The 19,468-nt window shown below is 40.7% G+C and overlaps 1 protein-coding gene across 1 annotated transcript; it reads right to left on the bottom strand.

Moving 5' to 3' along the window:
- Positions 1–1,532: 1,532 nt before the first annotated feature.
- LOC142587850 (uncharacterized) lies at positions 1,533–18,602 on the bottom strand. Its single transcript, XM_075699152.1, has 7 exons — positions 18,570–18,602; positions 17,351–17,424; positions 16,292–16,324; positions 13,576–13,659; positions 11,014–11,100; positions 7,857–7,964; positions 1,533–1,682 (listed from the first exon to the last, which is right to left on the bottom strand). The coding sequence occupies exons 2-7, from the start codon at positions 17,412–17,414 to the stop codon at positions 1,636–1,638; spliced, it is 423 nt and encodes a 140-aa protein (XP_075555267.1). The 5' UTR covers positions 17,415–17,424; positions 18,570–18,602; the 3' UTR covers positions 1,533–1,635.
- Between the last annotated feature and the right edge of the window lie 866 nt (positions 18,603–19,468).

Raw genomic sequence — 19,468 nt, 5'->3', positions numbered from 1 at the left:
CAATGAAAAACACCTTAATTTGTAAAAAAAATTGCTACATCTGAGCAGAAACTATTCGAATCCATGATGTGACAACAAGCTGGTGTGGCGACTTCAAGGCAGCAGGGCCACCAATCTTTCCTGTTGCGCCTTTTAGTTTGCTCAACCTCTTGTCATGGTACGAGTGAATCTCCTGAATTGTAGGCGCAGCGCTCCTAAGCACAAGGTCGCAGGATCAAACAACCACATTTTCATGGAGTTAAAATGCAAAACTGCCCATATGATATGGTATGCAGAAATTTATTTAGGTTTTGAGGGACCAATCTGGGACAGATGCGGGCCCCTCTCACGTCGGGACAGGTACCATGCAGCTTGAGGAGGTCAAAATTAATCCAGAGTTCACCACTATGGCGTGCCTCCAGATCAGATTGTCATTTTGGCACGTAAAGTTCCAGCATTTAATAAATTTCATTTTTCTTTAGTGCTCCTTCCTGCTGTAGTAATAATTATCTCGGCAACAACTTTTGCGGTGCCGGGATGGCGAGTGAATTATTTAGATTGTTGTGGGGGTTTAACCAAAACAAACAAGTTTAACCAAATCAAGCTAATATTACCTTTTATCGAAACTTCGGGGGCATTCTTTATATATCGAACTTGGAAAAGGTGAGCTTATATTGGTACCCTAATTTTATTTCGCCTGCAAAGTAGCACCTCGTTTGAGATATACATCATTGAATAGCAATGTACGTATTTAAAATAGGTGGGTGTTTAAATTTTTTTCATTCGGATGCGTAAAATGGTGGCTGCATCTCAACTTCCATAAAAATAACACACAGTATATGTCACAGACGAGATGAAATACGAAACATGTATTAATTATTTTGAAACTTACATTAATAGTGACAAAGTATGTTCACCTGCCGTTACAGGTACTGTAAAAATTTACACGGTCTCTTAGTATTTCTATTAAGGGGTGAACGGCGAAAGCCTACTCATGGTCCTCTTATCATTCGCCTCTTTATATTTACCTCTTCTCCTTTTCTTCATTCTTTTAGTCATTAGTGCTAACTACTAAGCATTTTTAGTCATTTGTAATCAACTGTGGTCCTTACAAGCCGTTGTTCGACATGTTGGTCATAATACCGTCAGTAGTATTCATTACAAGTCATTTAGGTCTATACTCAGTATTTTAGTCGTTTCTAATGAATTGTAGTCGTTACAAGTTGTCGTTATACATATTGGTCATTCGCCAGTCTAGTCATTACCAGAAATTTGAGTGATTATTTGTCATTACTGCTCACTGGTAACCATTTTGGACATTTGTTATCAAGTGTGGTCATTACAAGTGGTCATTAGACATGTCGGTCATAAAATAGGCAACAGTAGTCATTACTAGTTGTTTCAGTCATTTTTGTCATTATTGCTCACTACTGAGCATTTTTAGTCATTTGAAATCAATTGTGGTCATTACAAGTCGTCGTTAGACATGCTGGTCATATCATAGTCATCAGTAGTCAGAACCTGTCATTTCAGTCATTATTAGTCATCACTGGTTATTACTAAGCATTTTTATAAGTAATTTATTGCTCTAGAAATTCCGAAACCTGCTGCAACGGATGGTCGTCAAGGAACAGTGACGTTAGCAAGGTGAAGTCGTTACAAGTATTTGTAGTCCCGCTTCTCATGCTGGTTGTAATAGCCAGCTGAAAAAGAGAAAAATGGAAGGCATATGGTAAATGCCGCGTTACGAATATATATATATATATATATATATATATATATATATATATATGTATATATATATACGTCGCATACTTCACGACACGCACAAAGCGAAAAGCGAACAATTTTTTTTATCCACAGATTTCGGGCTATCACGTTGCACCAAAGAACTGACGTAATGTACCTCGTGACAGGTTGTGGAAAGCAGGGAGGAAGTTGCCAGATTTGCACATAGGCTTACGCACCGCTATATGAGCATTGGCGGACGAAATTGCGATGAAATTTTGCATGCATATCTGAAGCTGTGCTCTGCAATAAGTAACGAGCTCCATTTACTTTTGTGTTCCTTCGTCTTCGTAGGTGCCTTTTGTATTATTGCACCTCTCGCGGTGGGTAAAGCTACCAAAGTGAACTGGCCAGCGTTGACTTACACCGGTAATTTCTGAAATATATATCTGCGGTGAACCTCAGTGAGCTATATTTTTGCGATATATATATATATATATATATATATATATATATATATATATATATATATATCTTATAGAGTGACATTCAAATGAACAGAACAATGAAAGCACTAATAACTTCCAACGATGCCGCTGTCTTCAAAAAAAGTCCTTAGTGCTTTTAAAGCGCTCTTCTGTAAGGGCGTTGTTGGCCAAGGGCCCAAAAGTTTCCTTAAACTGAAAGGTCTGCGGTCTAATTTACTTAGCGCTGATTTAAGTCGGCATCTTGGTGTGTCGTGATGTGGGCAATCTAGAAGGAGGTGATATATATCTTCATCTACAAATCCACAATCACATTCGGGGTTTCCGCTCGGCCAATTCTTTGTAAGAAATGCTTTGTGTAGGCAGTGTCTAGCCTTAATCGATGAATAAGCGTTTCCATAGTTCTATCTAATGACAATGAAAATTTGAATTCAATAAATGGATCAATATGATATAAGTCAGAGCTCTTAGAATTCTGGTCGAACAAAGTGTTTCTAGACATGTTGAAAGACGTTGTCCTTATAATGCAGCGTAATTCATTTTTTGATATTGGGAGCGGAGCCGTATCATCTTTCAGGTGCGCTTGTCGTGCTGCTTCATCGGCTGCTGTGTTGCCAGGAATGTTGCAATGCCCTGGTATCCACTGGAATGCTATTGCATGTTTCGCTTCGCTTGCCTTTGTGAGGTTTTTAAGTGTTTCATATATTATACTGTCGCGGAATGTTTTCCCCTTTGTGCTGCAGAGTGATGTTAGAGCCGCCTGTGAATCGCTGAAAATTACCCATTTTTGCGCTTCTGTTACTGACAATATAAATTTTACCGCACATAGGATTGCGAACAGTTCAGCCGTTGTGGACGAAGTCGCACGAGATAACTTAAATGATTCTTGTTTGTTGAGGTGCGGTATAATGAATGATGAAGTTGAAGAGGTTGCTGTACTGGAGCCGTCTGTATAGACGTGTGTGTATCCTGAATACCGCATATATATCTGGTATACTGCTAGTTGTTCAGCAGCTTGAATGAACATGTCTCTTTTGCTGAATATTCCTTCTACTGACAATTCGATTTTTGGAACTGTAAGCAGCCATGGAGGATATCCGATGTCTGAGTTCCAAAATTCATTTCCTGGCAATATGTGAAGATTTTTTTGAATTTCTATATGAATATAACTTCTATCTCGTTTCATTATGTCTAGAGCCAATGGGTGGTTTTTATGCTGGGTTTGAAGACGGAAATAATGCCGGCATGTTTCTGTAGTTCGCATAACTGGAAATGGTGATTGGCGAGCCTCAGCTATTACAAGAGAACTCGAAGTTGCTCGTGGAACTCCTAGACATAGGCGTAGTCCTCTAGCTAAAAGTCTTTGAAGTCTCTCTTCTGACGTGTGGGACAGTCCGTGTAAGGTGGGCGCGGAATATGCAATTTTTTGTCGTATTAATGCATTGTAAACAGTCAGCATGGACGATACTGATCCGCCCCATGATGGGCCTGCAAGTCTGCAAAGTACAGTCATGTGGCATTGACCTCGTTTTCGAGTTTTTTTAAGTGGGGTGCCCAGGATAGCTGCTTATCAAGTATTATGCCAAGAAATCGATGCTGTGTGACAATCATTAGAGGGTGTCCTTCCAGATTAAGAGTGAAATTTTTTAACTGCCTCCGAGTGAAGGGAAATACAGCAGTCTTTGCGTGTGATAGTACCATTCCTCTTTCTCTCAAAAATGGGTTGATGATATTTATGCCGTCTTGCAATGACATCTGGAGTAGTTGAGCATTAGATCCAGATGTCCAAATACACACATCATCTGCATACAGAGAAAACTTTAACTGTGATGGCAGTCTTCGCGTTAAATCAGCCATGACGCAGTTAAAAAGGAAGGGGCTGAGTACGCTTCCCTGTGGCACTCCCTGTTTGACAATATGTTCAGCTCTCTTTCCTTCACCCGTCTGAACAAATATTTTGCGACCTGATAAAAATTCAGAAATCCATCGCAAAGACCTGCCAGACAGACCAAGTTCCAACATGCTTAGCAGAACATGAACGTGACTAACGGTGTCAAATGCCCTCTCGATGTCTAGGAATACTGCTATAGTCATGTTTCCACGTGCACGCTCGTGCTCCACACAGGTTACTATATCTAATATTGCATCCATTGTGCATATATGTTTTCTAAAACCTACTAAGTAGTTGGACAACACCTTCGTTTCATTACACCACCATTGAAGTCGCGCGTCAATCATTTTCTCCATTACTTTGCATAAACAACTTGTCAAACTAACGGCGCGGAAGAATTGAAGGCACAAGGGCGTCTTACCAGATTTTAAAATTAGTATGATTCGAGCTACTTTCCAAGAGTCAGGTACAGTTTCCTCTATCCATAAGTTATTATAAATGTCTAAGAGCGCATTTGTACCTGTCGGTCCGAGGTTTCTTAGCATATTGTACGGAATGCCGTCCGGCCCAAAAGCGGACTTTTGGCGACATGATGCAATTGCACATTGGAGCTCGCTTAATGTGAAAGTGTGATCTAATTGAGGATGTTGGGCCCAGTAGCAAGCAGTAATTTTTCGCTTAGCCAACTCTACTGAAATATCAAATTCCGCACATTGTGACGAAAAAGCAGATCTGGAAATAAGCTCACAAAATTCGCGCCAGCGCCGTTTGCCTAAGCTTGCCATTCGTCTCCGCATTACAATGTGTATTTTCTGAGCGTTTCTGTATGCTTCTAAACTTCCGCTCTGTCGGTAAGCTCTTTCGGATCGGCGTCGGATGGCTCTTAGGTGTTCATATTCTCCGTCAACTGCAGCATAATCTTTTGGTATTGGGACCTTCTTTGTGTATATGTTCATATTATCCTGCAAAAATTCTGTAAATTTTTCCACTGTTGCATGTTGGTTAATTTGATCCGTTAGGCGGTACCGAAAAGCTTGCCAGTTGGTTAGTCTGCTGTAACGCCTGATATCATAGTGCATGCTAGGGTGGTTAACAAGGATGGGAAAATGATCACTTCCGCGCGTTTCCATATCTGTTGTCTATCCCATACCATTCACTAGATCATGTGAACACAGGGTAACATCTATGCAGCTTGAGTAATTATATCCCCGAAGGAATTTTGGCGACCCATCGTTTAAAACAGTCAAGTTGCATTTATCTATGGCGCACTCAATAACATTACCCCGTGCATCACAATGATCACTGCCCCAGATGATGTTGTGTGCGTTGAAGTCGCCACATATAAATACATTAGAATGAGCTATATTGAAGATATCCACTAGCGCTTCTACTGAAATCCGGTTTGAAGGTTGTACATATAGATTAATCACTGTTATACAGAGCATGCCAAAGGATACTTTACATGCGATGCATTCCGGGAAGTCTCAATCACCGGACTGAATTTGATAAGATGGTAGGTCCTTTCTGACGCACAGGAGCACTCTGCTAACAGCACCTTGACGAGAAGTCTTATATATCACATAATTCGAGAGGCGAAAGTCGTCAGTGAATCCCGCCTCTTGAATGCAAAGTATTGGGAAGTTGTATTGTACAAGCAGTTTACGATAGTCAGCGCACTTTCTTCGTAGACTGTTGGCATTCCACTGAAATATGGAGACATTTTTGTAGCGGTTATTCATGTAGTGCCTGCCCGGATTTTCGGATTTTCGGAGTTTCGGCCCGGATTGTTGACACAACAGTGCTTCTAGTGGCAACAAGGCTTTTACTTCTGGTAGGTTGTTTGCTTCTGGCAAAGCAGATAGGATTGCCTTAAGAGCTGCGAAAAGCATTGGCAAGATCAGTTGTGTCACCGATGCTGTGGTATGTTCGCTATTAGCTGGTGTTACTTCTGCTGTAGATGCGTAAGGTCGCTGAGAGAAATGTGTGCGAGTACAGGAGCTTTCTTGTGTATTACTTTCTGCCTGTTGTCCTCTGGGTTTCCGTAGCACTGATGCATAAGACTGGGCGCTTGACTCTGATCCTCTTGATTGGTCTCTTGATTGAACTGTTGGTTGTTCTCTAGAGGAGGAATATCTTGTTGGTGCTCTTGGCTGTGGTGGTTCCGGTGCCCGCTGAGGTGGGTGATCTGGCACTGGATGAACGATCTCAAGGTTTGGTGCAGGTTCATTGCGTCGCGGTTGTCTTCCATGAATTAGTTCATGTCGACGCATTGTGCCGCTGCTTTTTTCTGTGGGCAGCCTGAGAAGGAGACGGCGTGGTTCCCCGCACAGTTTGCACATTTAGGTTGAAGAAGTGACTTGCACTCCTTGTGGTCATGGTCTTCTGAGGAAATTTTGCATCGACGTGTGCTACGGCAGGTTTTCGCCATGTGCCCAATTCTCTGGCAATTATAGCAGCGAAGTGCGGGTCCTAGGTATTCCTCGACAGGGTGACTGGTGTAACCCAAGTAAGTTCTTCCAGGAATAGGGCGGTCGTCTCTGAAAGTCAGGAGTACCGTGTGAAGTGGATATGACTTCACTGCTCCATCTTCTTGGCGGGAATACCTTATCTTTCTGCGTGCCGATATAACTCCTGCGTGTTTCAAGAAGTCTAGGAGTTGATCGTCTGTGTATTGCAGAGGCACATGTTTTACTTTCCCAATGTTTCGAGTGTACGACTCTGGGATGAATGGCTTGACTTCCAGGCCGCCTACACTTGAGAGCATCAAAAGGCGTTTCGCCGATGCTAAGGAAGCAACGCTGACACTGAAACTTCCATCTCCGGTCGTCCTGAAAGACTGTACTTTTTCTTTGGCAGCAGAAACTATTTCGGCAGACACTCGGTTTGGATTTACTTGCAAAAAGTAGTACCTTCACTTGTGGGGCGAAAGACAACCGGAATGCCTTCGGCTCGCTTTTTCTTATACGTGACCACAGTAAATGGTGCATCTTCACCCATCTCTTCTTCATCACTTAGCTCATAAGTCGATGTTCTATCATCGTACTTGCCGTCTTCTAGGCGAGGTTTCTTGGTCTCGTCTTCACCATCAGCCATCATTCCTGAATTCGCTGAAGTTGATGCTGAGTTGGGGAGAACTAAACGTGCCGGCTTTATGAAGCTTTGTGACGCTTGCAAGGCTCCAGGCTTTTCATTACGGCCCGTAGCGTCATTCATATGGCTTGTTACGTTTGGACGAGCATAAGGCTCGTGACGATGTTCTCGTCTTCCGACCACCGTAGCGGCAGGGTAATATTGAGGTCTTCAAAAAAGAAATGTCGTACCTGTAAGGCGCCTGGCACGTTGAATCTTCACCCGATGTCTTGTTAATCAATCGTCGTCAAAGGTAACCGTAACTATCCAAAAAACCAGAAAACTCAGAGCACCACATAAAAACAGCGACCGAACAGATACACTTCTTCTTCTTCTCGATTCAACTAAACTTACTCTTATTTGGCTGATCAAGATATCCGTAGCCAACTTTTAGAGACGATGAGAAAAGCCTTGACGCCAGTCTATATAATTATCCCCGCGTATCTTCGGTGCAACACCTTCGATATATATATAATGTAAAACAAGTGCGTCAGGACAATACTGAGCAACGCTGAACAGCAATAATTTACCAGAATGGTGTGGTAGACAAAATGTCGGAAATGTCAGCAAATTAAACTCTGCAGGATGATTTCTGAAAACATTCCACCAAAGCTTCCACTATAAATTGAGGAATAAGGACTCACCGCAGTTGCATTTGCAGGGTCGGTTGCCAACACAAACAGCCAACTTGAAGCCGTTATATACTGGGCAATATGAGCCCCAAGGATCTGAGCAATGTTGTTTATCAGGAACTGCAAAAGTAATCGAAATGAATGAAGTCTGTCAGTGTTGAGCACGTTCTCGTAAATAAGGCATCGTGTCTGAATCAGATAAAATTGAGCTGATGCTGCCTTTGAGTCAGTAAATAATATAACACACCAAGTCGGACATTCCCTATCATTGCTCAATGAAACATTGGTAAGGAAGTATTGAGCGTATATAGCGACCCGAAATATACTGCTGCCGAAATGCCGCGTTCTTCATGCTGCTTGCCCAGCACTGCAATAAAAAAAAAAGAAAAATGAAAAGAAGCAAGAGTAAGTGTAAGTTTCCTGCTAGCGCTATCTTCGGAGTATGCGCTAAGTAACACGTGCACGCAGTACCCCACGTGTACCCGCTAACAGCATGCTTTCTCGGCTCGCATCAAGTTTGGGTGCTCTCTTTTTTTCGGAATCATCACAGTTGTTTGGGGTCAGGCGTGTTCTACGAGACTTCTGATGACTCGCGTTCTTATTAGTCCGAAGACGTGGAGGGAACCTTTTTAGTGGATCTCGTGGACGCCGAATTGTATTTGGTTGCACTCTTGACACGGCATGTTTACCTATTTCCTCGAATTTGGCAGACGAAATCCCACACAATATATTAAACAGGGCCGTACAAATGTTAGAAAATTCTGAGTAAAAAATGAATTGGTGCGATATTCAATGTTCTTCTAATCGAAATTGTAGCTATTCGTAAATTGCAATAGTTTGCAATTACTCTGCATATACATTTTTTGATAGTGTGCTCTAGTCCCCAAGTCTAAAATAAAATCAAAACAATTGCGCAATTAACTTCATCCCGACTGCCCTATCATAGGCAAAAGGCCAGAAGTTATACCGTAGAGAACGTTTTTATTACACGGGGTGAGAAATATTTCCTTCCAAGTTGCAATCGTAGCAATCTCGAAAGAAAGGTAGGTGTGCAAACAAAGTGGTTATTTTCTTCGAACATACAACTTGCGAAAAAGCGCTTCATAGCTTGCATCATTATCACAGAAGCACTCTAATATAGCGAAGCTGAGAATATGAACGGTGTACTGTGAAAATAAAAAATAGAACCATTTTTTATTTGAAATGTATTACGTATTCAATTCGATGCACTTCTGGCGCTCTTTAATTCGTGATCTATTTGGTCTCAAAATATTCGTATCCAAAATTTAATTGTAACTATTCGCAATACATCAGCCATTTACACTTAACACATTTTTTGTGTTGGTGTCTTGATGGCGTCATCACCAAGACAACCACTCCTTCCGCAATAACAAAAGTTAAAATGAATCGGGATTGCCCTAGTGAGTAAAGCTACTTCTCAACATTCCCCAGCGCCTTCTCCATCTTTCTTCATCTATTGTGGCTAATGGGTATGAGACCTATTCTTCATTTCTGGCCAGCATTACATAGTATTGCATCATGTTTAAACACATATTTACAGAGACGTTTCTTAAAATATATGCAATAGATATGTATACAACAAGAGGTTCTTCCTGTCTTGCTGTACTTATGCTTATTTCTATGCGTTGGAAAGCAAGGCCACAAGTCCGCAAATAATCTGTCGTTTAAGATTTTTAAAGAACCATATTGCCTTTAGCACTAGTTTCTCTTCGATGTGTACACCTGCTTGCTATATAGGTCGTAAATTTTCAAGCTATCTAGATAGCTGATGGTGTCTTATTGTTTGCTCGTAGATTATCACTATATTATAGAATAATAGTATGACTTGGAACGTGGGAAGCTCGCACGTAATATTATGAGGCAACATACTGACTGGTTATGACTGTGAGTATATGTTGTCTATTTTTCAAAAGGAATTCAGTACAAGGAATGATCATGAGCACTTCCTCATCTACTGACACCTATAGCAGCTGTGCTGCTGTGCCATGCCGGGTTTATAACCTGGACTCTAACAAATATTAGGGAGCTGCAATTGAAACAAAAGACTGTATGGGGGCAAGGGGGTGGAAACACTCCTGGTGTGATTGCATCTTTGTTGTAAACCCTTGAGTGCGCAGAAAATGTTTTCTGTTAAAATGAACGTTAAGATAAAGTCATGAGCACCCTAACTGTGTAACGGGTGATAACTTCCCTAAACGCTGTGCGAGTTACTTTCATGCTGCGAAGATGTTTTTCAGGGGTAATGGGTTGTTGTCGGTGCTGCTCGCAAGTTCATTGTACTGTGTGGACTCACTCTGGCATTGGAATCCATTGAACGTGGCGCAAAACAGCAGGCTATTCAGACTCATATTGAAATTTAGTGGGAGCCCCTCATAGGCAGAACTTTGGGAAGCGTTGCAGTGTTTATGTTTTTCGTGCGTTTGAGCGAGTTTCGCTTTTGAGGAAAGAGAAAAATTTGTCGTGTAATTTGTGCTTTGCTGCAAAAGCTGTGCGAGTGTGTAAATGAGATGGTGCTTTCTCAGTCAGCCAGCATACCCCAAAAAGTGGCCAGGTATTTAATATTGGTGTGGTGAAGGGGCATACCACTTTGACTTTTCTGAACTCTATAGGAAAGCTGAGACGCCCGACTTTCTTAACGTTTAGATAACGCTACGTGTAATCTTCGAATTTTGCTCTTCTTGCAAAGCGTTTTCTGCAACCTCAAATCGTGCACGTGCTGATGTATTTTACTTAAAATATGGCTTTAACAGGTGACTGTCTTGTTTCCATAACTTGTACTGTCAAATCATTTAAGGCGCAGTAGAGTGACTTCATAATTTTAGAATTTTAAAACGAGCTTAGCAATAAACCTAATAATTAAATGTTGTAGTTCATTTTAAATATTTCAGATTATAAATATACAGAACTCATGTTGACAGCCTAATTAACAACCATATTTTGTAAAAGACAAGAGAAATCTAGAAAACCTAGTAAAATCTAGAAAAATATTTTATCCCTGTTAGGAGAAAATTGTCTTGCGGAGGTTAGGAGCACTGGATATATCGCATGTAGGGAAAGAAATCTGCCAGCTTGCCCACCGAAAAATATATCGATAGAAGTGTACTGTCTACAACACCACATTAAATTTGAGGCAGAACAAATTTCTTACTGCATTTGCACTCGCACCATCCAGCTTTCGTTAAACATGTGCTTTTCTGTCCAGAACAGCACCGTGGCACTACGCAAGGGACATCCTCTAGAAAGAAAAGCAAATGAATTAGGAATATTTTCGTAAACAGCCCTTGAAACTTACTTCAAAACATTGTGCCGAGAAATTGGATATTCATTGCATTTGCATGCAATGTGATAAGACTACTTTACCATGTTACAAGTCTGCAAAGAGCAGCCTCGAGAATTATTCTATAGTGTAGCCGGTGAAGTGTCCTTCGCTTATGCACGTTGGCAGTACCGTGAGGACCTACTTTCTTGGTATTATGGAAAATATTCAAACAAGAACACGAGAATACGTAGTTAAATATGATTTGCGTATATATATATATATATATATATATATATATATATATATACGCAGGAAAGAGACGACGAACTTTTTGGGAGACTTCTTTTTCTTACTTAACGTTTTCGGCTGGTGGACCAGCCTTCGTTAGAGTACAGTCACCAGTCCACCAGCCGAAAACGTTAAGTAAGAAAAAGAAGTCTCCCAAAAAGTTCGTCGTCTCTTTCCTGCGTATTTTACGTTGGGTCCTGCGTGCTGAACTTTGAAGAAAACCCCTATATATATATATATATATATATATATATATAGATATGCATCACAGAAAAAAAGGATAATATGTTATCAAACCTGGAGATCTGGTGTTCCTATTCTTGTGAGCAATGAAGAGTAGAGCGACTAAACTTCAACGTTCGAAAGGCCACTTTGTACTAACGTGTTTAAAATGTTGGACGCAGTTCTCTACATAATACAGTTGCAACTACAAATGAAAACGTGAATAAACGCCCAAACGAGAATGCCCACTGGTATTGGCAAAAGTCACTCTTATGTAGGTTCATCTAACCTGGTCCAAATGCTGAAAACTAACTTTTGAGAATTTTATCCTTGTGTTTCAATAGCACATCTTAGGAAACGTTACAACGTCCAAGCATTATCGTTACCTTACCAACAGCAGCTAAAATTAGTTTACTCGGTCATTATTCAACTAGCAGACGCAACATTGCAACAAGCTTAGCGTTCTATCAATGCTAATAATTATTAATCCCTTCTAACTGTTTTCGTAATTTAACCCAGTTTCTCTACATGCTGCAAAACATTTCCGCTAGAGCACTTCCACGGGTAGCTCAATGCATCATATAAAATCCCGACAAAAGTGTAAAGTTTTACACTTTTTGGTACATTTGAAAACTTGCCAAAATGAAACTTCCACATGAGGTATCGCCCGTACTAGTATGATGTGTTGCCAGATCAACAACCCAACATTTTCGCTTTGGTTTTATCTGAAGCATACGTTGCGTTTAACAGCAGTAGTGAAAAAGCAGGAGTTTCTGTGGGGTTGTATAATTTTATGATCCGACGCATACGTTCTTTCAATGATGTCTCTAACGTCGGTGAATGTATTTCCACCGGCAATATTTCCACCAGTATTTCCACCGGCACATTGCTTTTATCCATCAGCGTTTTGAAAGCGCTTGCAAAACTTATTACGAGCAAATTTTCATATTATATAACATTTTAAATCATGGGAGAGCATGTAGTGCATTTTAGCCCTGGTTGTGGCAGAAGCTTTACAAGTAGTCTGATTTCCTACTTTGGAACGCACCATTGTAAATTCCAATATATGAGTTAGGTCTGAAGAATTTTTACTATGTTTTGAGACTCTTCAGGAATGGCGCTTTATTCCTCGTTTCATTTGCGTATGTTGTATGCTAAAACTTTAAAATCTAGCCGTCGGGAGAATTGGCAGAGTATGGTTTCCGTCAACGCGTTCTGCTTGCCGCGCGGTAAACCCTAGTAGGTTGTCTCCGAACAATTTCGTTTGTATATAGAGCACAGTTTAGTGCATCTTTTAGTACACATTCCACTTCCGAACATCCACGTCATTTATCAGGAACGTATAAAAAAACTACGGGCATAGAGTTCGAAGAAGCTCTGCGGTAGTCGGATGTCGGTGTTTGCTGAATATTAGTCGACTGTTTCATAATATTTTAAGGCGGACCATTCAGACTAGGTCCTATTCCAGACTATCCGAGATTCGGTTCCATTTATGTCTAGATGTCCCCGTAGGCTATCAACCGCGATTATTAAGCTTTTCTAAATATTTTTCCTGTTACCACCACTCAATGAAATGCCTCCTTTACGTTGCTCAGACCTTGATGTATAGTTCGCACGTCTAAAGACACAAAGTTTCACCTTACAATTACTTTCAATACAACATATTCCTGTTCTATTTCATACGCGTAGCGATAGCTCAAGAAACACGTATCTCATTTCATATTCTTGATTACTATAGCAAAGTTTTTCTCAACACATTGTGTTGCTATGAAACATACTTCATTCATTCATGCGGTTGAAGAGACGACTAATACAATCAGGCTCTCCGCCATATACGCAGGACGGAACCTTTAACCTTGTCCAGTTGTACATTAAATGAGAAATGTATTGCAGACCTAACAAATGACTATCTTAGTCAGAAAACAGGAAAGATTGCCTTACTGCAGAAGCAAGAGCACGTATCCTTCGTTGGACACACCAGTCTCTGTCCGCCGACACATTTGGGCATCTTGCAATCTTGATCGTCTGTAAATAAAAAATAGCTTTTTAGCGGCTCACACAGCGATGTCATGTGAGCAGCCATTACCAGATTTCTGCTAAATATGGTCAAGAAAAATTGGACAGTTTTCTGCCACCTTACAAATCTAGTTGGTCAGTGTTGTGGGCATGTTGCGACAGCAATCGCAGGGTGTCGCATATTTCGAAACCCCTTGATACATAGGTGAAAGGCAGCACCCAGAAAAGAAGTCGTGCGTCCAGTCTGTATGGCGTTAGCAGAAGCTGCGTAATGCTCCATAAAGGGGCTGTATTTTTATGGTTCTGTGTAACAAATATATATATATATATATATATATATATATATATATATATATATATATATATATACAGGAATTGCGGGAAATGCGCTCGGCAAATGAGACAACAAGATAAATCAGAGAAAGTACTGCTCGGTCCAGGGGAAAGCCGTGCCCTATTCTTTCATGTTAGACGTGCGGTCCTTTACCTAAACTATTACTGTGATGACCATTCTGCCATCAAATGTATCTGATGTGTTTGTGTTTGCCCAATATTAGCCTTGGGAGCGTCAACCAGTGCCACTTAGCAGCCATGGCGCTGGAAGCGCTATAATATTCTCACTGCAAGATTGTCTGCCAACTTAAACCAAAACTAAATCCTCTTATGTACGTCGTGGCATCAAATGTGCAAATGTCGGAGCATCCTCTAGCCATAACAGACAATAATAAGGTGAACAAAATGGCTCAGTTTTGTGTTAGTGGGAACTCTATGAAGAAAACAGACAATAAACTCAAACAAACTGTCTGAAAAAAGCTTTTATGCTATATGCATTCCGTGGGTCTTTGACTGTTTGCTAGGCAATGTTCTAATAGAAAATTCCCCGTCTGCGTTCCCCTTGTTGTCCTCAATTTTGGTTCTATGGTGCCGCTGAATTTGCTGTATTTGAACTTGTGAAGCTCTTTCCTATCTATTTATATAAATGTTTGCCAAATGAGAGTGGAGGCCGTTCGGCGCTCTCTCTGTATGAGCGATAACTAAGAGAAAACACTTTATTTCGGAAGTGCGGAGCGCTCGTCTGTTATTGTAGCGAATAAGCAGAGAACAAATGTATTTTCGCTTGAAGAGAAAACTGTATTTTTTAGACGGATGACGAAAATGCTGTGTAAACTCAAATGAGCATTCCTAAGCTTGCACGGCCTAAATAAGTACCCAAAGCACTAACCACACGTTTCATATATGTAGCGTTTTATGTGAAAGTATTATTTGCTATAGCCCAACCGTCACTCCTGCTGTCTCATTACATTGCATCAGCTATCAAAAGCGCACGTATCAACATATTCATATGCGACATTGGACATACCGGAAAGCTCATGTCCTGTATTGCCTGAATACACCAGGCGACGCAGAAGCTAGTACACATTTTTCCGCCTGGCAGAGTAATAAACATTGGCCTTTTTCATGAGCAGAAGAAACGAAGTTTTTGTTACATGGAAACAGGCAGCACAAAATTGACCTGTGTTCAATATTCAAACAAAACACGACCGCGATTGTGCTCTCACTTTATAAAATTTCATTTCACTGTGATTTACACGCTACAATTTCTACAGAATTCAACTAGCCCAATGACATGTGCGGTTTTTTAACTTGGCTTAACGCTAGTACTTATCAGGTAATTGTGGCCATTAAAAGCTTATTTTGACTACATTTTGGGCATGCGCAGTGTAGCGGCCTAGTAGCTATGCCATAGCCCTTTTAAACACCCGGATGTTGAACAAAATTCGATGAACGGCGGCTACATTTTGATGGCAGCGAAGTGCAATAACGCCAGTGTACCGTGCTTTGGTTGCACGTTAACCCCAGCTTCCAAAAGTATTTCCGAAGTTCTCTTAATCATAGCATGTTTTCTTTGTAGCTTAGAACGGGAGAATTTAGTTTTTCATTTTTGCATCGTAAGAAGCATTACACGTATCCTGCCATTGTATTTGTTTGACGTCTAAAGCGGAATGTCAACCATGAAACAAAGTCAAATCTAATACGTCCATAATACTTGAAAGCCCCTAACCGGCAACTATAAAAATTTGCCTGATGTAAAACATTGTCAGCGACGATGGAATAAGTTATTCTCATACATCATGAGATAATGGTACCGAGAACATTCGGAAAAGCTATGCAACTTGTATCACTGAAACACTGTGCACATAATGTTCACATCTACAGCAACCGTCGAATCACAGACGTTTCAATATGCCTGTGATGGACTTTACGCGTCGTTATTGTCATGAGTGCTTTTCTATGTAGGCCAACATGGCGTATTCAATTGTGCTTCTAGTGCAAAGGAATATTCTTCCAGAAAGTGATCTGTCAAGTTTCACAACATGAAAAAATTATTGCAGACAAAGAGCCTCCTTAGATAAAGAAAACTATACCTTATAACTCTCAGGTGAATTCCTCACAATATAATTAACACTTCTTTCAATCACCAGTAACAAATGCTCTCGTTTAGTTTTGGAGGAATAAAAGTACACTAAATATCGCAAAACTGAAAATTCTATAGGTGAACTACGGTTTCATCTGTAACCATTTCATCCAAAAAACAGTGTTAATTAAACAGCTCACATATTTGTTAAGAAAACATGCTTACACCACAGTTCGTTGCCTTTTCTGACAATTCTACCTGTAAACGTGAGAAAACAGCCACAATTAATAAACTTCCAAATGCTACAGACAGGACTACAGAGAAAACGCGCGGAATGCGGAAGATGGCAATTGGGGAGGAGGAGAAAAATGGGAGAACAAGGTGAAAACAGGAGCCAACATTCTGACAAGTAGACGCCTTTTTCAAGGCGTGTGGGCAGGGGCAGGTCAGTGTGTTAGGAGTTTGCTGTGATTCAAAGCCATGAATTTTCGATAATACACAAGAAAAAGACATAGAATGTTGAGACTGATTAGGCTATTTATATCAAGCCGAATCGCAGACAAGGCCAAGAAAAAGAAAGCATTTACGTACCACTTTGATTGAAGCAGTGATATCAGCTGTTGCAAGATGTTAATGTCATTTCGTATCAAGATATATTACAAGTGTCTTTTTTTCAGATTACATTGTTTCGCTCAATTGTAGAACAAAACGCACTTTCTTTAGACGGGACATTCAGCAATAAAGTATGTGGTATATGATTCGATACGTTCTGAGAATAAGTCATTAAACAGCGTAGGGCGTCACACAAATGAAACATTCGATTTCACCAGTGCTGTAATTACCATCGGGCTGAATTAGCCGAGCACTGATAATAACTAAAAGGGTACTTAAGCTGAGAAAATTGACAGTACCTTAGGTATCCACTAACAGATTTAAAATAATATCTCGTCGTTTGGAAAAAAAAAAACTGGTTGCCGCTACTAGCGCACTGCGTCAAGAACCTGCTAGGCCAGGAGGCATGATCCTACCAGGAGGTGCGGACCGGAGCCTTAGTTCCTTTGGAACTAGTAAATATTATTTCTGTCTCTCTCTTGCGATAATCTTCGAAGCAGAGGACAACAAAGGTATAAATGGCAGTAGATGGATAACGAAGGAGGAAATATTAGCAAATGTGTGGGCTTTTGATTTCCTCAAATCACTTCTACAGTTGGACATAACGTTAAAGGCTATGCTGGTTAATATACTGCATTTCTTTATTTCATATTAAAATCAGAATGCACTTACCCGTTGTTGTACATATAAGGGTCACATGTAGGAGAAATCCAAAGACAATGTAGCACGGCGTCATATCTGGCTGACTGAAATAGCGCAAATATTTAAACAAATATGAGTTACATCCACAACTTTCGTTACGAAATGTCTATTGCTCGCGCAATTTTTTGAATGTTTTTGTGCATTTTAAAGAACCGAGTAACGACAATAAATATGCACGTGCCATTTGTCAAATGTTCAGTGCAATGCGGTAAGGCTGGCTCATTAATTATACTTAACGAGTTGAATTTCGGATTTATGCCCTAAATTAAGGATTCTTGGGATTTTGCGCGCAATGTAATGAGGACTGATGAGCAGTTTGCGGCAATTTAGCCCTCAACTTTGTTCTCACCAGCAAGGTAGCACATAGAAGAACATGCTAGTGTTTTTCAGAAAATATTATACATTACTGGAGCAGTATTTCACATTACGACATTGTCCGCTGTTAAATAAACTGCACTGACATGGCATAAAACAATCCAATTTAGGTTTGCTATTCCGGAGCTAAGAGCCGCTTGTTCAGTACAATATTTCTTGAAAAATAACTATGTAACTTTTGTCGTTTCATCGCGCTTGCATACGAGTTATATAACGCAACAGCACAGTTACTATGGATAGTGTCGATGTTGCCCACCGCGCGCTCCTTGCAAGCACATCCCCTGGCATATTCGTTTTGCTTTTAGTATAGCAACGCTAAAATTGAACACGTGTTACTACTGGTGGCCATTTCCTTTATGTAGCGAAAATGGGGAAGGCGCAACATCTCTCAGACATGCGTGAGAAATATGTATTTGAATTGTTGAAGTACTACGTTTTATCGTACTAATGCGAACATGATAATTAAATATTTGCTTAGCTCCGGACACAGCAACTGCATCCGCAATTATTGCCTAGATCCAAACCACCGAGGAGCATTGTTTGCAGCCTGCAGACAACAGGAATAGTTCGCGTTATGAATTTCTACAGTCGGCTCCCAGGTTCTAAAATGTCGGCACTAATAATCATTATCCTAACGTCTCAGACCAAATACGACCATACTGGATGCGAAAAAAGTTGATATCCTTGAATTCACCGCTTTATGCTGCGAGAAATTATTACTCTAAGCTGAAGGACATCGATGCTAACAGCCATTGCAATGGATTTCTCTTCGGCTTAATATGGCTGTGGCTTAATGTTTAACAAATCATTTTACCTAAGCCACTCACAGAAGAACTTACTTGTAGATGCCTAAACACCGAACTGAGTGCAGGCTGTGATACGCCCTAATATACCACAGTTCTTCCTCCCATCCTAACTGTTTTAATTTGCATTGTCCATTGTATTTGCGCAAATCACTCATGTGTGCACGGCTTAGCCATGAGATGTCATGCCTTCTCTCAAGGAACGATGAGGCCTATTTGTTTCCTATAAGCAGGGCGCTGACTTCAATACCTTGTTAGTTTTTGCATGAACAAAAACGGACATGAGTCATGACTATTTTTAGCGAGTGGAAAGCAGTTGTGGCTTCTTAATAAACAGAAAAATGCAACAACATTTCATAGTTAATAAAAGATGGGCAGCAATCTGAAGCGTAGGCCTAACTGCGGGCATATATTGTGCGCGAATACCAGGTAGACGATAATGTGACTGAATTTTAACAAGATTCGAGACAAGCCTAGCTCGTGTTTCACGTTAATGTGAACTTCAACGCACGCCGTGTCAAGAACAGCAAAGAACGAAGTCAAGCGACAAAACAGTGATTGCCTTGATTAGTTGCGGTCCTTATCCCGGTGTGTGTTGCAGCTTAAAGTTACATGAACATAAAAGTAAAAATGTACATGCAGATTTGATACCCGGATTGTGTGTGCAAAGTAGTGCCGCGCACGTAGCCGTGGTAAATGGAGCGTTGGTAAGTTCACAAGTCCACTAAGCCTTTAAGCACCACTCGACGCCCCACGCACCGTATTCCGCAAATTCATCCCCCGTCCCGAAACTCCTGAGCTTCTTGTCGTCGTGCAATAACCGTCAAGGCAATGATGAGAGTCATCACCTTCCGTGGAAGTAGATGCCATGCTGCAGCTATCATTTTCGTCGTCGACAGATAGTCATCTT

Source organism: Dermacentor variabilis, chromosome 7, assembly GCF_050947875.1.
Source record: "Dermacentor variabilis isolate Ectoservices chromosome 7, ASM5094787v1, whole genome shotgun sequence".
Taxonomy (NCBI): Eukaryota; Metazoa; Arthropoda; class Arachnida; order Ixodida; family Ixodidae; genus Dermacentor; species Dermacentor variabilis.
The sequence above is the reverse complement of the archived record's forward strand: the minus strand, read 5'-3'. Positions and strand labels throughout refer to the sequence as shown.